At 38.6% G+C, this 18,796-nt stretch overlaps 4 protein-coding genes across 8 annotated transcripts in view; 3 read left to right on the top strand and 1 right to left on the bottom strand.

Annotated features, from left to right (window-relative positions):
- Positions 1-3,987, top strand: part of LOC122063191 — a 5,021-nt gene extending 1,034 nt beyond the window's left edge. Inside the window, exons 2-6 of the mRNA XM_042626908.1 lie at positions 538-623; positions 750-872; positions 1,044-1,889; positions 1,991-2,207; positions 2,979-3,987. Of these exons, the coding sequence (XP_042482842.1) occupies positions 538-623; positions 750-872; positions 1,044-1,889; positions 1,991-2,207; positions 2,979-3,607 (1,901 nt within the window). The 3' untranslated portion in view covers positions 3,608-3,987. The remainder of the gene's footprint in view (positions 1-537; positions 624-749; positions 873-1,043; positions 1,890-1,990; positions 2,208-2,978) is intronic.
- A 154-nt stretch (positions 3,988-4,141) lies between these two features.
- On the bottom strand, positions 4,142-5,184 carry LOC122063192 (non-specific lipid transfer protein GPI-anchored 10). 2 transcript variants are annotated; one of them, XM_042626909.1, is made up of 3 exons: positions 4,796-5,184; positions 4,604-4,681; positions 4,142-4,456 (listed from the first exon to the last, which is right to left on the bottom strand). In XM_042626909.1, the coding sequence occupies exons 1-3, from the start codon at positions 5,139-5,141 to the stop codon at positions 4,305-4,307; spliced, it is 576 nt and encodes a 191-aa protein (XP_042482843.1). In that variant the 5' UTR covers positions 5,142-5,184; the 3' UTR covers positions 4,142-4,304. The 2 variants fall into 2 exon arrangements, with proteins under 2 accessions (XP_042482843.1, XP_042482844.1); XM_042626910.1 differs by having other exon boundaries at positions 4,631-4,681.
- Positions 5,185-7,360: 2,176 nt separating this feature from the next.
- LOC122063185 lies at positions 7,361-9,301 on the top strand. 2 transcript variants are annotated; one of them, XM_042626893.1, is made up of 3 exons: positions 7,361-7,826; positions 7,921-8,005; positions 8,957-9,301. In XM_042626893.1, the coding sequence occupies exons 1-3, from the start codon at positions 7,710-7,712 to the stop codon at positions 9,082-9,084; spliced, it is 330 nt and encodes a 109-aa protein (XP_042482827.1). In that variant the 5' UTR covers positions 7,361-7,709; the 3' UTR covers positions 9,085-9,301. The 2 variants fall into 2 exon arrangements, with proteins under 2 accessions (XP_042482827.1, XP_042482828.1); XM_042626894.1 differs by having other exon boundaries at positions 7,375-7,826; positions 7,924-8,005.
- Positions 9,302-10,944: 1,643 nt separating this feature from the next.
- LOC122063186 lies at positions 10,945-12,739 on the top strand. Of its 3 annotated transcripts, none has more exons than XM_042626897.1 (4): positions 10,945-11,752; positions 11,854-11,932; positions 12,017-12,196; positions 12,274-12,739. In XM_042626897.1, exons 1-3 carry the CDS (start codon positions 11,741-11,743, stop codon positions 12,172-12,174), a joined length of 249 nt encoding a protein of 82 aa, XP_042482831.1. In that variant the 5' UTR covers positions 10,945-11,740; the 3' UTR covers positions 12,175-12,196; positions 12,274-12,739. The 3 variants fall into 3 exon arrangements, 2 of the variants coding, with proteins under 2 accessions (XP_042482831.1, XP_042482829.1); XR_006135225.1 differs by having other exon boundaries at positions 10,958-11,752; positions 12,017-12,273; positions 12,388-12,739; XM_042626895.1 differs by having other exon boundaries at positions 10,959-11,752; positions 12,017-12,739.
- The last annotated feature ends 6,057 nt before the right edge of the window (positions 12,740-18,796 follow it).

The raw sequence follows: 18,796 nt of genomic DNA, 5'->3' as shown, positions 1-18,796 counted from the left end.
ACCTTCTTCCCGCTTCCTCTTTTTTCTGCCTCAGAATTGTTAATGAATTGCATATTGTCCCTTGATTGCTAGGCTTCTTTCCCCTGCCTCTGCCTTTTGTGGTTGTTCTGGTTTGGGGAACTAATCATGTGCTGGGATGCAGGGAACTGGCACTTTATAGCAGCTGGTTGAGAACGTCAGGACCCTTCTGGCCTCCTAACTGCTAGGTTTGGGACTAAAAGTTTCCTCTTCATAAGCCAATTTTCTTTTTGTTGGAAAGAATTAAGTTCTGCTTTTTCCAAGAAAATAATTTCAAATCATGGATAACCTGCAGGTTACGTGTTGATAAATTCTGATATTATGTGTTCCTCCACATTGGTTGTGGAGGATTGACTAACGGGACATTTAAATATTGTGCTTCTGGTTTCCAACCGGGAACTGTTGCTTGTTTGTTTGAAATTGGTCTTTTCCAATTTTCTAATTATTTTCATGTTTTTTCTATTTTATATATGCCCTTCTCTAATTCGATTGTGATTGTCTTTTATGTGGATGGTATAGATTTACCCTCGCATCAGGCATCCCAATCAGTTGATGGTTCTTTGGAGAGCGAGGATGGTCGTGTTTCAGATGGACCATTATTTAAGGTAAGATTGTTTATTCCATTCGGGTGTATTGCTTGATGCCTGTCTGTTCTAATTTAATCACTGTATTATTATGAATTGGGATTCTGATCTGCTCTTTATTCCTTTCATTTGTTTTTTTTTTCCTAGGATCATTGTGTACAAAAACTTGGGCACCATCCGAAAGGATTTTCTTGGTTGGGTTCTTCATGGACTTGTAGGAAACGCCGTAGGCACTATCCATCTTTCTCCCGCAACGGAGTTTCTATTTACGTGAGTGCGTTTTGGTGCCATTTTTGATATTTTCCTCTCTTTTAATGCTCCCTTGAGCCATTGCATTGTGATCATCCATGTCTTTTTCTGTGAATTATTTTGTTGTTTGTCTGGCTTTTAAATTGTTATGTTCTTTGGTGTTCTTTCCCTTTCTCCATCTTTTTCCTCCAGGTCCATGACTTTGTATATGTTATGGCTGAAGAAAATAAGAGGCTTGTTGCATACTTAGAAGATCTTTACGAGGACACCAAAGGCAATAAGATGGTTGTGGTACGATGGTTTCACAAAATTGACGAGGTTGGTATTATTTCACCTGGCAATTTTAATGACAGAGAGATTTTCTTTTCTCTTTGTCTTCAAGATCTCAGTGTGGAATGCATAGATGGATTAGCAACAATCCTCAGTGCTCAGCATTTCGAGAAGTTCCAAAATGAGGCAAAACACACTAGGTTGGAACCATTTGTTTGCCACAGGATGGTTGATAATGATGATGTTAAACCTTTTGACATCACCCGAGTTCAAGGTTATTGGAAGCAGGGAATACTCAGACATATGTACACCACATCCCAGCATAAGACTAATGTGAAGAATGGTAATATTGATGGTGGCCTAGAAGTGGAAGGAAAGGGTGGTGATGTCATCAGAACCAGACCCAAAAAAAGACATTGTTCATCCAGGGGTGAAGTGGACCATCAGTTCTACTTTAGAAAGGATGGAAAAGATGCAGTTTGTGGAGATAGTCATAAGTCCAGTGAGAATTTGGTTATAAGCCATGGCAGTGCTGAAATACCTGCTCCAAAGGAAGGCGGATCTGGTGCTGTTTTGTCTAGAAAAGTGACAGACCAGCAAAGGTCCCATCAGCATTTATCTGTGGGTTCCCATGTTGAGGTGTTCTCTCAGGATAGTGGTATTAGGGGCTGTTGGTTCCGAGCCTTGGTACTCAAGAAGCACAAAGAAAAGGTGAAGGTGCAGTATCAGGACATTCGAGATGCAGCAGATGAAGCAAACAATTTAGTGGTAAGAATTCATTTATTTTGATAATTTTTCAGTTGATAAGTTTGAATACCCTCTTGTTGTGTAAATATTTTCTTATTTTTGGTTTTCGTTTTTTATTGTAGGAGTGGGTTCTGGCATCAAAGGTTGTGGTGCCTGACTATTTGGGTCTCCATCTGAGGGGAAGGACAGCCCTTCGCCCATGCCCACCATCACACAAAGGACGAGTCTCTTGGCGCATTGATGTTGGAGCTGCAGTCGATGCATGGTGGTGTGATGGCTGGTGGGAAGGTATCGTTGTCCAGAAGGAATCTGAAGATAGAATTCATGTTTTCTTTCCTGGTATGTGAAAAATAACCCCACCCCACCCCACCAAAAAAAATCGTAGCATATGTTGTGTAATTTGTCAATGTTGAATTTAGTACTATATCTTTTGGAAGCATGGGCTTGGAACTCCCTAACCCAGTCTTGGAAATGCACTCCATCTGTCAATAGCTGCCCCCTGATGGTTTATGTGGGTTGAAATTGTGTTTACAGGTGGACCCAAGTTCCTTTACTCACATGTTAAGTTTCAGTCCAATTCGGGTTTTGTCAAGTGGCAAAACAAAGTATTGAAAAAACTAGGACCACTAATGGATTACTGTGTGGCGCAAGCACATACAGAGAAGGGTATGCCAACAAATGAGGGATATATTAAAATCTTGGTTTGAAATTTGACATGTGGCCAGGGTTTGAAACCCTGGGGTTGGGATCTGGATTGGTCCCAGCCAATTCTGAACTGGATTAGAACTGAATTAGTCAGGATTGGTGAGGAATTGGTCAAAATTGGCCGAAAGTTACAATATTGTGGATTTTTATATGGCATCTGTGGATCTATTGATTGAAGCCTGATTTTTGAAACCCTGCCTGTGGCGAGTCCACATCATTTCCTAATCATCCACTGGTCGGAATTACCACACCAGGCTTATAAATGGCAGTAGTATACACAGTGTGTGCTGGAATATGTTTCCTTTTTGTTTTTTTTTGTTTTTTTTCCCTTCAAGTGATTGCAAAAACCATTAAGGTTGAAACTGGTATCCTGACATCTAATTAAAGTTATACTTAATAATGCAGGAGAACGGCAGAAGAAAATTTTTGATCATGGAGACTTGAGACGTTCTCAGGATTGGGTAGTCAACAAGTGGAAGTATATAAAGGAAAGACCAGATATTGTGGCTTCAGTTTTATCTGGTCTAGAAAACAGTCGAGATAGTGGTAAATCCTGTGATGGGAGTGTTCACCCTGTGGTGACAGGCAAAAAATGTCATGCAGGGAACCAGGCTAATGTGTATGATGTTTTACCGAAGAATGACAATGAACTGCATGATAGAATTGGTGCAACAAAGGTCCTTGAGGTTTCACTTAACAAGGAAGCTCCCAGATTTGAACCTCGAGATGATGGGAGGAAGGAAGCAGATGTGTTACCAAATCTTGTCAAGGATAATTTACTTGCTCAGCTAAGGTGGAAGTCCTCAAGGAAGAGAAGGCGTAGTAGAGAAAGCTTGCGAAAGAGGAGCAGCTTGGATTCTAAGCATCCTACTGATGGTAGCAGCAGCAGCAGCCTAGATAATATTGAATCACCTCCTTGTGAAAGATTCATAAACCCAAAGTCATTGAAGTTGGATCAGGAAAACTGCAAGTATGTGGGAGATACCATTTTCAATGCACCTGTACCTTTTGCAAGCTTGGTCATGTCTAGGTGATTGTTGACATTGCTTCTGGATCCTTCAGCAACAAATCTTTTGCTGGTTTTCATTCCCCAGCAAGATCCTTGGTCACTTACAGGGATGATTCAATTGGAGACAAGTTTATTCTTTATTTTCTTTGCTGACCCCTTGAAAGTCTCATGTTCATGTACATGTGGAAAGGAATCCCTAATAATGCAAAGCTAAATGCACATGAACTCCTTCCTTCCCTCTGGGAAATGGGTGAGTATTGTATCATGATGTATCAAATGTAGCAGTAACCTCAGTAACCTGTAGCAGAGCCCCTTAAATTATGGGCATCATTTTTGAATGTAGGTAGGTTGACTTCATGTAGAGATTACAAGTTTTAGTTATTAAAATTTATTTATTTTTATTTATTCTCTTTTGTGAAAAAAATCTCTCTCTAAATATCGGTACTTCCATGTTTACAGTTTGCTATTGGATGTGTATTAAAATGGATTTTGGTGGTTTAGGATGTTTTATCAGGCAAGTTGTGTATTTCAAAGAAAAAGGAAATCATCTATTGTATGGTAAGTAAATTGTAAGAAGATTTTGTTGAGTATTTGAAGTAATTTAAGTCTCTGGAGCAATAGACACTTGAGAACCAAGTTCAAACCTAGACAACGAGTTTATCTTTAGCAACATACCCAAACTGAAAAGCACTCATATATAACTATTAAGATACGGACTTCAATCATGAGTAGAACAGATTGGAGACTGCTATTAGCAGAAGAGTATTGGCAAGGAGCATCACTGAGCTCTCCTTGATTTCCAATTTTTCTCCACTACTCCGGGAATACGGAAGGCCCATGTTAGTTTTCGGTGGCAATGCAACCCCTGGAGAAGCTGAAAGCCAATATACAAAAAAGCATTAGAATTAAGTAAATTTCTACCATAAGATGTCAACTAAATTAATTAGTGGCATTTTGATATTGGATCATTTGGTACATATGAAAATATTTGAAGATAAAAAGATAAGATTTGATCATATACCTGCAGTTGAAGAATTGGAGGGGGTCCCTGGTGAAACTTGAGACTCAGGTGATCTGGGACTTGGAGGCTCAACAAACCCTTCAACATGGGCAACAAGAATTCAAATCATCAAAATGTGGAATCCTTCAAATGATATATCTTGGGCTTTTTATCTGTAGTAAACAATTAATGGTAATTAGTATGAAATAGTACCTGGGCAGATGGAGTAGTTGAGTTGAAGGTTGCAGAGAGGTGGCAGTTCCAGTGCAAGTGTCTTGTTGATGGGGAAGGCACTCAAGGCAGTGTCATTGAGCAAGAGACACAGGCAATTGGGCTGTTCAAGGTAGAGATCATGGAGGTTATCACAGCAAATCTGAAGAGGGGAAGAATCAAATCCCTGCACGAATGGTGCACAAGGGGCAAGTGGAAGTAAATGAGATTGATCACAATCCTCTGTGCTTGGACCCGATGTCAAAGGGTCGAAGAATTCGCCATAGGTAAAGGCCAAACGATGTGAAATAAGAAACAAAAGCACCACAGAAGGAGAAGAAGAAGCCATAACTTCGTATCAATCAGGTTGGGTGAAATGAGGTGAGGTATTTTGCTATGGGGGTAGAGAGGCCGGTGTGTTTGGGTTTATACTTATTAGATGATGCAAAAATTGTGTGGGTGTGAGCTGCTGCATGCATGCATGCTGTGTGTGTTCTGCACGCGCTTCCCATTCTCTCTCTCCCTAACAAACCAGAAGCTTGTTTCCTACTCCTACCTGGGGTGTCCGTGCAGATATAACTGAATTATTCCAAATTCCACAGGTTCTTCTCATTTCAGAAATAACTGAAACTTTACTCTGCATTATTATTATGCTTTACTAGTTTGAATATTTGATTTTCTCCATCGATCCTTTGAAGTTGTTGGTGAAGAGGAAATCGGATCAGTGAATTTAATCACCTCTCCCTGAATCAGAATTGGACTTCAATCATATGACCACTCATGTTTTAGGGGAGGAGTGGGGCGCGAGATTATTGGACCCTTGGATCATGCTGTAAGATTCACCGCACGATCAAGGGAAACTTTGTCCTTTTTTCTTTTTATTTTTAAATGATCAAAGGGTGGGGGGGGTTTGGTGTTTGGAACTCGGTTGACAGTTAAAATGTCACACCACTTGCTCCAATTTTGTCAAGTCTGGCTATTACTGTTTGCCCTAAGGTTGTGTTTGATTGTTTTTATGAGAATGTTAAGAAGGGAAATTTTTGACAGAAAAAAGTTAGGCTGCCTTTCTATGGAAATTAAGGAGAAGTCATCTCAAGATATTATTCCCATAAAAGTATAAGAGAAACCTCTTCAAATTTCACTTGTTTTAGTGCAACCGAATACTATTTTGTGGGAAACACTTTTCCTTCACTTTTTCATTCCTCACTTGTCAATTCTCTTGCATCTTCCCATGAATAGAGCTAAGCACAGCCAATTGTGTGGGGGATGACCCAAGAAACTTGCCTTTGCTAATGAATAACCTCTTTCGTTCTTTATTTTTGGGACAAAGTTTCCTTTGACTGGCAGTGAGGTGCACCACATGATCCTAGGATCGAGAAACCCCTTACCCTCCTCAGATCCTGCTACCGCATCCCTGATCCCCCAAGTGAATGGATCACTGTGGGTGCAGGGAAACTCGGTCCTTATCTTTAACGTGTATCGCACTAAAACGACGTTGGGTCTGCCTCCACTAGTCCCTCCTTCACATTATTATTTTGTTCCTTATACAAAAGTGGTATACCAAAACTACGTTGGATCCGCCTCCACTGGTCCCTCCTTCACAGTATTATGTTTTTTCCTTATACAAAAGTGGTATACCAGGCCTGGCCTGAAATGCCGAACTTCGGACTGGCTGGGTTAGGCTAAGTAAGCCCGGATTTAACATGAATCAACACTGAATTATGGCTGCATAGATAGAATCAACACTGAAATATGGGTTAGGCTAACTAAGCCTGGATTTAACATGAATCAACACTGAATTATGGCTGCATAGATAGACTTAATTTAGTTAAGAAGTAATAGAGTCTGTTAAGTTTTTTTCAGCCAACGATGGGTATCTAGACCTTTGGCCTGACTAGTCCTGTGGGTCCATACTGACCCCACAACCACATGTATTGAATTATACCGGAGTTGAATGAGAACCATTTAATTTCCACCAAGAGCAGTGAAGAGCATTAAACACCCCCATGTGAGTGACCTCAAGGAGGTAAGAGGAATTAAACTTAAAACCACATGTTTCTTGAGTCGAATATCCCTTACCAACTTGACTATCCCTTGGGGTTGTCTATTAAGTTAAATTGAATTTCTACTTGATATACCTAATCTCAATGGCACAGTGAAGAAAAGGTACAGGTAGAGGATACACATTGTGTACCTCCCAGAATCATATAATAAGAGTTTATTTTTGCACTGGGGATGTCATCTCTAAAGTGGGTAATTATGACATTCACTATTTTTCATGCCACTGGCCCTAAAATTGACACTTTGGACCAGATGGTTCGACCAACGGTCCAGGGCATGGTCCATTTTCCACAACATAGCATTTGTTTTGGAGCAGATGATCAGGTTCTGGTTACAGCTAGCTGGTCCCTGAAAGCAGTACAGAACATTGTCCACTTGTGGCTTCAAGCCTCCAAGGGAGACTTGGGAGGGTTGAAAGCCACAGTTTGGAGAAAGTAGAATTTTTGGTCTTCTAAGAAACTATCCTGCAATAATTTCTAAATTTGAAAACCAAGCAAAGCCATCAACAAAATGTGGACTGTGGGGTTGTCCATGCCATAGGCAAAAGTCTTATCTTTGTCACCTTTACAATATAATGACCTTTTCCCTTATTGAGAGAGAATGCTAATTTCAATAATACATTAATTGTTCTATCCCCATCCATTTACACTGTTCTCAACCACACTGAGAGGTCCAAAACTGCCCAAAAGATGGGAGTTCTCAATCAACAAAGCTGAATTTGTTCCAAAATCATTTTCTACACTTCCTCTCTGAGTAGGTAAGCTAGTGAATGAACCCAAAAACAGAGGCAGGCTTTTGGCTTTGTATACTCATGGACACAAACTTGCCAAGTGAATGAACACAGAACAGCAAAACTATGTCATTCTTTGGTTGGGCTAAGAAGGAGCTTGTGAAAATGGGAATCTTCAAGTCGAAGAAGCTACTGCTGGGTCGAAGTAGCTTAGCATTCGTCGAATCCTTAAGCGTGCCTCTTGTTAGTATTGTTCTCTTCTCTTTTAGACTTTTTACATATTTTTCTATGTATATCTATATAAGATTTTGAAGGGTTGTGGAAATGGTGTTTAAAGCAGATACAAGAAGTTGTTCTCTCAGCAGATTTAGGATGTGCTAATTGCCAAAAGAGGGTAGCTCATGCGATCTCCAGGATGGACAGTAAGTTCTGAAATTAAAGACCCCTTTTTTCTTTAGAATTCAAGCTTCAGAACAGCTTCAATTGTTCATAAAGATTGATTATTTGATGCTTGCTGTGATCATCAATTTGGGTTTTCACAACTTAGTGAGAAAGCTGTATTATGGTGTAATCTAGATTACTTGCTATTCTGTTGTTTCAAGTGTGTTAATGGTGTAAGGTGAAGGAAGTCTGCAAAGGAAATCTCTCTGATCTGCCTAACATTCCAGTTTTGCCATTTGAGTTCCTTTTCTGCTGCCTTTTCTCTTTCAAAAGCTCATATCTGCTGTTCCAACAGAGATATACACTAGTCATGAGCATTATAGTTTATGTTTGGGGTCCATGCGAAAACAATTATCTTACATCGGATGTGACGGCTTATAAAGACTTGGACAGCCTCTCCTTAAAGTTAACTTTTATGGATGAATTCTAACCAAGTCCCAAAAATATAGTATTAGAATTGGTGTGTGATAACTCTGGTGTCTTCAACGATAGAAAAAATCCCTTAAGGAGGATCACACGGATCTAGTTCGTGTGCTCCGGCATGGAGGGGAGATTGTTGAGTATCGATTAGGTTGTAGATTCCATTTGTATGAATCAGAATTGTATGAGAATGATTCTCGTACGAGAACTTGATACGCATTCAAGATTTTTGGGGTTCAAGGGGTTCTAGGAACACCATACAAGTGCTCTTTCCCTCTCTCTCTCTAAAGTATTTGTCACAGTTCCTTCTCTAATTGGGTAAACAATCTCTCTCTTCCTCATACAAAAGTAATTATCATAGTTCCATTTGTAATTAAGTAAGCACTAATCATGATTAATTTGATTCTTTAACTTTACATTTTTATAGTGGCAAAATAGGTGTTGTATTTTGCCACTAATCATGTTTCATTGATTTTTAACAATATAGCTTTTTCTTTTTCTTTTTTTTGCAGTGGCCACTGACTCCATGGTGGTGGATATATTAGAAAAGAAAGTGACACTCACATGTGTATCTGCCATTAAAGGATCTAAAAAGCAAGTTGCAAGTATGTACAGAAATTCACACCGCAACTTTGTTTAGCACATCTATTAATTAATACTTTTTCCAGCAAGGGCTGTGTAGTTCTTGTCCACCTCAGACCTTGCATATGCAAGAGTTTCGTGCATCAGATACACCTTATATTATTGATAAAAATTAGATGAAGTGTCCCTAATGCCAACTTTGTACATTTGTTTCTAACTTGCAGCAAAATTATTCTTGAAATGCATGTGTAACTATTGTATGGTTGCTTAATGTCCTTTCCAATGTTTTGTAATGCTGTGTATGGTTGCTTTCCTAGGAAGACAAGGTAGCCCACCACAAAAGGCTTCCTCCACCCCGGCCCCCTAAACCGGGCAGATATATGACAACTAACTTTTAAGCATGAAAATGACTTGGGAAATCATATGGTATGGAAGGATGAAAATGATGTGCAGATAAATCATATGGCTTAAAAATAGACCATGACTAGTAGATGATGAGATGGATAATATGTCTATCAATATAAGGCATATCAAACATTGCAATGTGTTACCCAAAAAAATTGCAATGTAGTTAGAAATCCGTTTGAGTCGGAACCTTCTCCCTAAGGCTATGTTTGGTTGTAAGGGATAATTAAGAAGAAGGAGAATGAAATTTCCATACTTAAAAAAAGAAATTTTTATAATCATTACTCTATGTGACCATATCATTAGCTTTAAATTATTTTATATTTAGTTATTAAATTTTACTTTACAAAAACTTTTGCTATAATATGTAAAATGTCATTACTAAATGATTAAAAAAAATGAAGTAACTTATACAATCACATGGAATCATAGGGGATCACATGTAGTAATGATTATATGAAAATTTCACTTCCTTCCTTTTAATTCCCCTTGCAATCAAACGGAGCCTAATGTTTGTACTTTTGTGCTCTTGTATTCAATGTAATAAACAATATTTTGCAATCCTGATAGAAAAGATCTCATGGGTTGCTTAGGGATCGAAACCCCATAAATGGAAATGGACATAAGAACAAATTATTTTTCTTAGACATGATTGGGCTATGAAGCTCTCAAACATGAGGTTAGTATTTTAGTTATTAAAAGATGGGGAAAGGAACTCTGCTCATCCGCATTCCTTACACCCAAACACAACTGTACGTGAAAATACCTACAACACGAGGAGTAGTTGGGTCTTTTCACACCCAGTTATGTCTGGGCATAGGGAACGCTAGACAAGCAGGGTTTTTTTTCCCTTACAAGATTTAAACAAAGCTAAGCATAGCACGAGAGCACAAGTATACCCAAGCTTTTGTTTAACTACTAAACAAGCTTAACACAAGGTTGAGGTTGTCATGCAAACTATTAAACAAGACTCTGGCCTGGTTGTGGCAAACTCATGCATGGACTGGGTTGATGGCCCACTGCCCACTAATAGTGTCATGCCTCCTTTTTCTTTTTTTTGAGGGGGTGGGAAAGGGTGTTAATCGGTTTGGTTTTAATGTAGATGGTTCAGTGTAAGATTTTTAAATAAAACCAAAATCAAATCATTTAATAAATGGTTTCATATATTAAAACTGCCATTTATAAACGATTTTGGTTTAAATAGTTTTCTTATATTTTCAATTTTTTTATCCAAACAATTTCTTTACCTTTAAAATTTTTAATGAAATGGATGTAAATTGTAACATTGAATTGAATTATTTATTGTTATATATATATTCACTAATTGTTTAATAAAAGCTTAATTTTTTTTATTGAACTATATATAAACTTAACATTGAATAACTCAATCTTACTATGTATATGTTAATTGGTTTAACAGTTTATTTAAATGGTTTACCAATGGTTTAAAATTTAAAACCAAAACGAGTCCCAGTTCAATTTTAAAACCAAAATCAAACCATTTAATAAATAGTTTCATAGTTATAATGTAAACGATTATATTCAATTTCGATAAACGGTTTTGATTTCAAATTCACATCCTCAACTCGGTGGGGACTGGGGAGTGGCTCCCTCTCTTCCCAAGCTATATTTTCGTCTTTGATTGGTATTTGGGATGGTCATTAACTCCCATGTCTTTTATTCATGGTCCAAAATACTCTTTTCCAATTCAATCAGTGGTTAATGGATGAAAAGATTCTCTCATCATCATGAGTGAAGAGATATTGGGTCCAAAAAGTACAGTGAAATCCAAATTCCAACCATGTATTGTAGACCAATGAAGGTCCATAATACACATACACCTTGTAGGGTAGCCATTCTTTTTCTACTCAAGAGAGAGAGAGAGAGAGAGAGAGAGAGAGAATAGCCATTCTTTGACTTGAGCCAATAGCCATCAACTCTTGACCAAGTCAATGACCCTTGTTTCTTAGTTCCTAAGACCCCAGATGCTAGATGCCTTGCGTTTTGCAAGAATACAACAGCTGTAGAAACAAAGAATTGAAGCGGATGCTTTCCCTTTCCCTCTCAATGTCAACATGAGAAATAAAACCAAATAAAGGCAAAGAAGCCAATCCACAAATTACCAAACCAAAGCCAACTCTTTCCTCTCTCTCTCTCTCTCTCTCTCTCACACACACACAAACAGAATCAGATTCTCCACAAATCTACATTAAATAAAGAGAAAACCCACCTCATTAAGAAGCCCATGTCCATTTCATTCTGAAAGGCAAAACTCCTTTTCCACAAACTTTTCAATCACTGAACCAATCATGTCAGGAAAGGCAAGCTTCTACTCTCCACCTAAAAACTCACAACTTTCATTAAAAAAAATTTTAGTATAATGCTCTAATTGGTGTTTCATTTTCATTGTTAACTTCTTCAGATCTGCATGGTGATGAAGATCAACATTGACTGCAATTGTTGTTACAGAAAACTATGGAGAATCCTTCTCAATATGAAAGGTGAGACCACCTTGACCAATTGGTTGATTTTAAGAACTCTTTCTCTATATTCATTTTATTTTCTGTTTAAATTTGTTCTCGAAGAGTTGGAGACCCATTTGATTGAGAAGAAGCAGAGCAGGGTAAGCATATGTGGAAAATTCATTCCACAAGATATGGCTATAAAGATAAGGAAGAAGATGAACCGCAGAGTTGAAATATTGGAACTAAGAGAGTTGATGATGGTCACTACTTCAACCTAATAGCATTGATCTTCTCTGACGGGTTGGTGTTATTAATAACCCAAACAAGACTTGAAGCTTCAAAGCCTGAAACTAAAGTTGCATATATGTGTAGAACAGGTTGGAAACTGAGAATGAGAAAGAGAGAAAAAGAAAGAAATCAAAATTACTAAGAGAGTTAGCTTTCCTCTTCTTCAAAGCCTGAAACTAAAGTTGCATATATGTGTAGAACAGGTTGGAAACTGAGAATGAGAAAGAGAGAAAAAGAAAGAAATCAAAATTACTAAGAGAGTTAGCTTTCCTCTTCTTCAAAGCCTGAAACTAAAGTTGCATATATGTGTAGAACAGGTTGGAAACTGAGAATGAGAAAGAGAGAAAAAGAAAGAAATCAAAATTACTAAGAGAGTTAGCTTTCCTCTTCTCATGAATGTTTAAATTGTAGTATCATGTTTTAATATTTAGATAACTTGAAAATTCATGGAAGATATTGCTTCTTCAAGTGCAGGTCAAATTTAGATGGTCTGTTCTGTAATTATATACCAATTCACTGGTTTAATGCAATCAAATATGGGTACCTGATCACTAATCTTTTTTTTGTTTTTTTGGTTAAGTACTTGATTAGTGATCAAGATCAGGTCAAATCTTGATAATTTATTGGGTATCAGATACCAATTCACTACTTTAATGTTCTTAACAAAGTGAATGTGATACTTTAAAGTGAACTATTGTCATTGGCAATGCATTGAGTGACAGCAAAAGGAAGGTGGGTGGGTGTAGATGAGAGTGTAGAGGGTCAGTATGGAACCGTTCAAAAGAAACAAAAAAACATTTTTTTTTAAAGGAAAAAAATCATGGTGTTCTTGGAATAACTTTGAAACAGAATATGTATGATGTGATCTATGGTCTAGTTTTTTTTTTTATTGAATCGAGTGAAAAACACTTTTTTTTTTTTTTTTTTTGTCATTGGAGTAACATATATGATGTTACAATTTATAACAAAAAACAACCCAATAAACCCAACTCTCTTTGTACCGCAACCACCACCACTTCTGTTGTTGCCGCCATCGTTGGACCACAACTAACCACTAATTTGTCACCGTCACCACCATCACCACCATAGAACAGAAGAAATACTTTTGTTAATATGCGTTCCTTACATGTTTCAATTCTTTTTTTAATGGTGGAAAAAATTTTCCCCCAATATTATTATTGTTCAAATATACTAGGTATAGGCTATTGAGAGATGTGTATCAGTTATCTGTCAAGGAAAGTGCTGCTCTAGAATATCAAGATGAACAAAAATCAATGAAGATGAAGGTTGAGATGTACAAATGTGCACTTTACCTAAGACCATAGATGCCCCCCTATTGGTGTAGTCATGTGAATGTAAATTGGCCTCCAAAATACAACAGCCTAGTGGCTTCGGCCAGAAATGGTGCACTCCCTTATTACAAACCCCTTTAAAAGTTGTGCTCAAACTCACAAGAAAATTGGACTTGGACCCCTTTAAAAGTTGTGCTCCCTTATTACTTTTTTATGAGTAATTTACAATGCCACCCCTGGAGAAGGCCAATATTAGAAGGACACCCCCTCTCTTTCACCAAATTGGACTTGGACCCCTTGCCGTCAGTCTATGTTAAGTGATATTGTAAAATGACAATTTTACCCTTATGAGTAAACACCATTATTATACTATTCCAAAAATACCCTTTAATCACCCTTATCACTTATCACACTCTCTCCCTCGTTCCTTTTTTGTACCTCAACTTGTGAGTCTAGCGAGATCCAGACTACCGGCAAGTTGTGCTCAATCTGTTGATGGCAAGTTGTGCTCATTCCGTCGATGGCGAGTGGTGCTGCCTCTGATGGTGCCCGTGCAAGTCTCCATCGCTAGTATTTGGATCAAAATAAATGATTTCACTAGACTCAGTTTCATCTTCTTCCTCCTCCCATTCTTATTCATGGCCATGACTGTTTCAGAACCTTTACCTCTTTGCGACCTCTCTGATTCAGGTCCAATGAGGCCCGGATCTGTCGGTGGCGGACATGGAGGTAGAGGCGGTGGCAGACATGGAGGCAGAGGCAGCGGTGGCGGTGGAGAAGGAGGAGGTGAGGGAGAAGGTTTGGAGCCTTCGCCGGAAGGGGTTGCAATCGCCGATCGATCAGGTATAAGGGATCTTCTTCTCTAACTTGGTGAGACTCACGCGATCGGCCATATTAGGGAACTTGAGAAGTAGAGAAAGGGAGGGGTGTTAGCGCGGTGGAGGAGTGGTGTCAATGGCAGTGGTCTAGAAAACTCAGCTGTCGAACCTCCGGTGTAGAATCAAGAACCAAGGCTATTACACATATTGTGATGGATCGATCGTCGGAATGAATCGCTGTCATCGGCATCAGCGATAGCGGCAATCAACAAGAACTCTCTCTCTATGTGTTTAACCCATGCTAATTGCCACTGCCACCATTGCCGCTGCCTGCCACCGCTGTGAGTTCGTGCTGATCATCGTTGTCGCCGACACCGCTGCCCCCACCACCGTGATCGCTGGTGCCGGCAATCAACAGGAACAATCTCTCTCTATGTGTTTAACACGTACTGATTGCCACTGTCACCGTTGTCGCTACCTGCCACAGCTGTGAGTTCGTGCTAATCGTCACTGCCCGCACCGCCGTGATTGCTAGTGCTGACAATCAATAGGAACTTTCTCTCTATGTGTTTAACCCGTGTTGATTGCCACTGTCACCGTAGCCGCTGCCTGCCACCGCTGTGAGTTCGTGCTGATCGCCACTGCCCCCACCACCGTGATCGCTGGTGCTTGATTTGGGAAAAAGGTGAGGATGAGACTCATTACATGGGCATTATAGGGACTTCACATTTGGTAAGGGCATTTTCATATTTAAATAAAATATAGTAGCTAACATCAACATATAAGGTATATTCCTTAACGGCGACTGACGGTAGGGGGTCTGAGTCTAATTTGATGAAAGAGAGGGGGTGTTTCTATAATACTGGCATTCTCTAAGGGGTGAGACACACAAGGGGCCTAGGCGAGGCACAAGGTCGCACTAAAAACAGTAACGGTGCATGGCATACAACAGGGGTGTCAATAGGTCGTGTTGGGCTAGGTTTTAACCCTAAGGTCTCTTAACTCAACCTAAGCCCTACCTTGCCCGACCCTGATGGACCCTGATTGGGTCAGGCTTAATCAAATCCAGCCCAACCTAGCACTATTGGTTACTTGATTTCTTGATCTTGATGGATTGCTGAGGCCAAAGACCAAATTTTATGTATATATGTAAATTGTGAAAAACGAAAGACTTTCTGTGGGCCTTTTTCTATAAGTTCCCATTTGTAGTAATTAATATATTTATATTATTATATACATAACATATAGGGTTGGGTTGAGACCTCAACCCAAAGCCTAGCCCAACCCGACCTCAGGCCTGATATTCTCAACCCTAGCCCACCCTATGGGCTGAAATCTCAACCTAGACCTTGTTCAAGCTCAGGGCGGGCTAGGGCATGTTTGGGCTAACTAGGCTTTTTTGATACCCCTTACATACATCATGTAGTAAGGGAGGAGTGACCTCAAGCCATCATTTTCAACGAATGGCACCAACCACCCGGCCAAGTCTGAATAATTCCATATTTGGTTATTACATTTCACTTTATTTTGTATCCAAACCTCTTTGATTTAAAAATAAAATAAGAATTATATTTAAAATAAATCATTATTAGATACGGGAAGAGATTTAAGTAGTTTATGCAATCACATGGGATAATGATTACAATAGTTTCTTTATCAATTTTGAAAATTTTCACTTCCATTCCTTGGTAATTTCTCTTGCAATTCGGGTTTGGTTTTAAGTCTTTAATTCCTTAGCTAGTGAATACGTAATGACAAGTACAAGAAGTTTGGTCTCAATTCTCTCTTTCCATGTGATATAATTATAAAACTTCTGAAGCGTGAAATGACGACATGAGTAAGAAGCAATCTTTGCAGAGTGCATACAGGAGAGAGGCACACCTGGACCTTGGCTTGGTGGTTTGCAGATCTTAGAGGATTACTTGTCTAATTGTTAGTCATTTGAACGATAACTCTCAAGTGCATGGGTGCTCGGTTTGCACCAATTTCCTTGTTTTCCAAGAATTGTGGCCTTGGGCCCCTCTTTTGATTCTTAATTGGGTTTGTACTTAGCCCTATGTAGGTCTACAATGTAATAGCCAATAGGCCCTTGAAGTAAAAAAATAATAATAAGAAAAAAAATAAAAAATAAAATAGAGGAGAGGTGAAAAGAGGAGTTGTTTTTTTTTTTTTTCTGGTTTCCATTGACGAACCATTCCTAACTTGTTTTTAGTGGGCTCAGGCATTACCAATAGCAATGCCTTCAGAGAGCGGATCAAGTCCTTGTACGAGAACCATTCTCGTACGGGCTGATCCACAAAGATGGAATCCATTCAAAAACCAACTCTGTGGTGGATTCCATATGTGTGGATCATCCTATATGAGAATGGTTCTTGTACAAAAACCTGATCCACATTCATGCCTTCATTATCTTTGCCACCGGCAGCCAAGTCCCTCCGTCCACATCCACCACCACCACCGACCGACAGACCGACCCTGATCATCAAGTTTAACCACCAATGTTATTCTCTCCAGTGGAAAACATACAGATGCATCATTCTATCCAAATTGAAGTGGAGGACCTTAATCACCTAAAAAAACAAAGAAGACTGTCGTTGTTGGATTTTTATAGGTCTTGTCATGATGCACCATTCTATCTAAACCATTTTAGTTCTTATGTTTATATCCAGACTTCATTGATTGATTTTTATGGGTCTTTGTCATGCTATTGTGGCTGCACACTAGGTTGTCGATAGAATGCCTGAGAGAGAGAGATCGTTGCTTGGAATGCAATTCCTGCTAGATATGTCCAATGTGATTTGGTGAGGATTGTAAAGGAGTTGTTTTAAGTACATTCCTGGCAAAAATGTTTCCTCTTGGACTAATTATGTAAGATATTGATGTTTTCATGGGAGCTGCGCTGATTAATTATTAAGTTTTGAAGAGGGCTGAGTCTAGTAAAAAATCTTATTTTCCCAACTATGCTTTGAAGAAGAGTGAGATGAGTTGAGATCAAGATCTTGCCACATAAGCAGGTAAAGCATTTGATGCACTTCAGCCGTTAATACATACTAAAAAAAGTTGTTACTTTTATCATCTAAGCAAATAAATAGATTTGGTTTTAGAATTTTATAGAAAACCTTCAAAGTATCCCATCTCTTTATTCACACCTTCATTTTTCTGCATCAAATAAACAAGACATAGGTTGTACAATGCATGCAATAGTCAATTGTCCACGTGGCTCAAAAGTGATGGACTAGCTTGATAAGCTTAGAGGAGTATATAATAGATGAGATTTAAAATTTGATGCATGGCTAATCCATGAGGTGTACAACTCAACCAATGGGGAGTTAGCTAAGCGTGGCTTAAATTATGGACTATTCCAATGAGGCATTTAAATGGGGTTCCCAAAAGAAAATTTGATGGTAGAGCAAGATTTTTTTTTTTTTTTGGTGGTGGGTGGGGGGGGTGTTGGGGTTGGGGTGAGAGATTGAAAATAAGGATGTTGATGGTTTGAGTGTGGGTCAGGTATTGCTAATAATGAATAACATGACCCTACATTTTTCTCACTGCTTCCCCCAAAACAAAACATTGCCAACCTTCAACAACCCTTTTGAAGCATGCAATTTTCTTATAAATTAACAAGGATAAATTAATGGCACGACCTTGTGGATTGAAAGAGAGGGAGGTTTGGCTTGCTCTTTCTAGATACCAAATTCACCCTTGATAAGTACAACTCATTTAGGACGCAAAGGGCTTTACTGTCAACAACATTATATAGCCAATGTAAATCTGAGCTTGAGGTGCACCACCAAATAGCAAAAAGATCAAATGTCAAAATTAATTGGCTTGGTTCTATGAATGGAATTAAAATAGAGGAAAAGAATGTTACATGATCACATGGCCCTTGTGCCCAAATACAAAGGGGGCAAAATAACAGCCTTACCTTGTGAAAATACTTGCTGGTGTAGGGGCCATGTGACCAGATAGCATTCTTCCCTTAAAATATTATTAAAATCTATTTTAATTATATTAAATTATAAATATCTCTTGAAAACCAAGAACTAATATACGAAAGTGTATTTGAGTAATCTACTAATTATTCGAATTCGATTTGACATTCGATGAATATTTGAGATGTTCAAATTCCTATCGATTAAGGAATTGAATATCTAAAATGGACCCAACAACATCGAATAGCACCACCTGAGAAGTGGTGAATTGGGTGACTACTGTTTCTAACTTAAAACCTTCCAAGGCCATTTGCTATTACTACTTAGAAAAGTTGGTAGACTTGACAATGTATGACTATTTTTCTGCTAGCTTACCTGGCTCTTGATTTCAACTACTTGCAAGCAATGAAAACAAACAAAGCAAGTACAATGAAAAGGCAAGTAGGAAGAAGGTAAGGAAGAGCAATGGAGATATAAGGAAAGAGACAAGAGACCATATAAGAGATTTAGAGTTATTCGGGTCTAAGATCCTATGTCTACTACTCAAGTCCACTACACTAAGGATATCTT

The sequence above is a fragment of the Macadamia integrifolia genome, unplaced genomic scaffold (genome assembly GCF_013358625.1).
Source record: "Macadamia integrifolia cultivar HAES 741 unplaced genomic scaffold, SCU_Mint_v3 scaffold1248, whole genome shotgun sequence".
NCBI classification, from domain to species: domain Eukaryota; kingdom Viridiplantae; phylum Streptophyta; class Magnoliopsida; order Proteales; family Proteaceae; genus Macadamia; species Macadamia integrifolia.
Note: the sequence above shows the minus strand (reverse complement) of the source record. Positions and strands in the feature narration are given on the sequence as shown.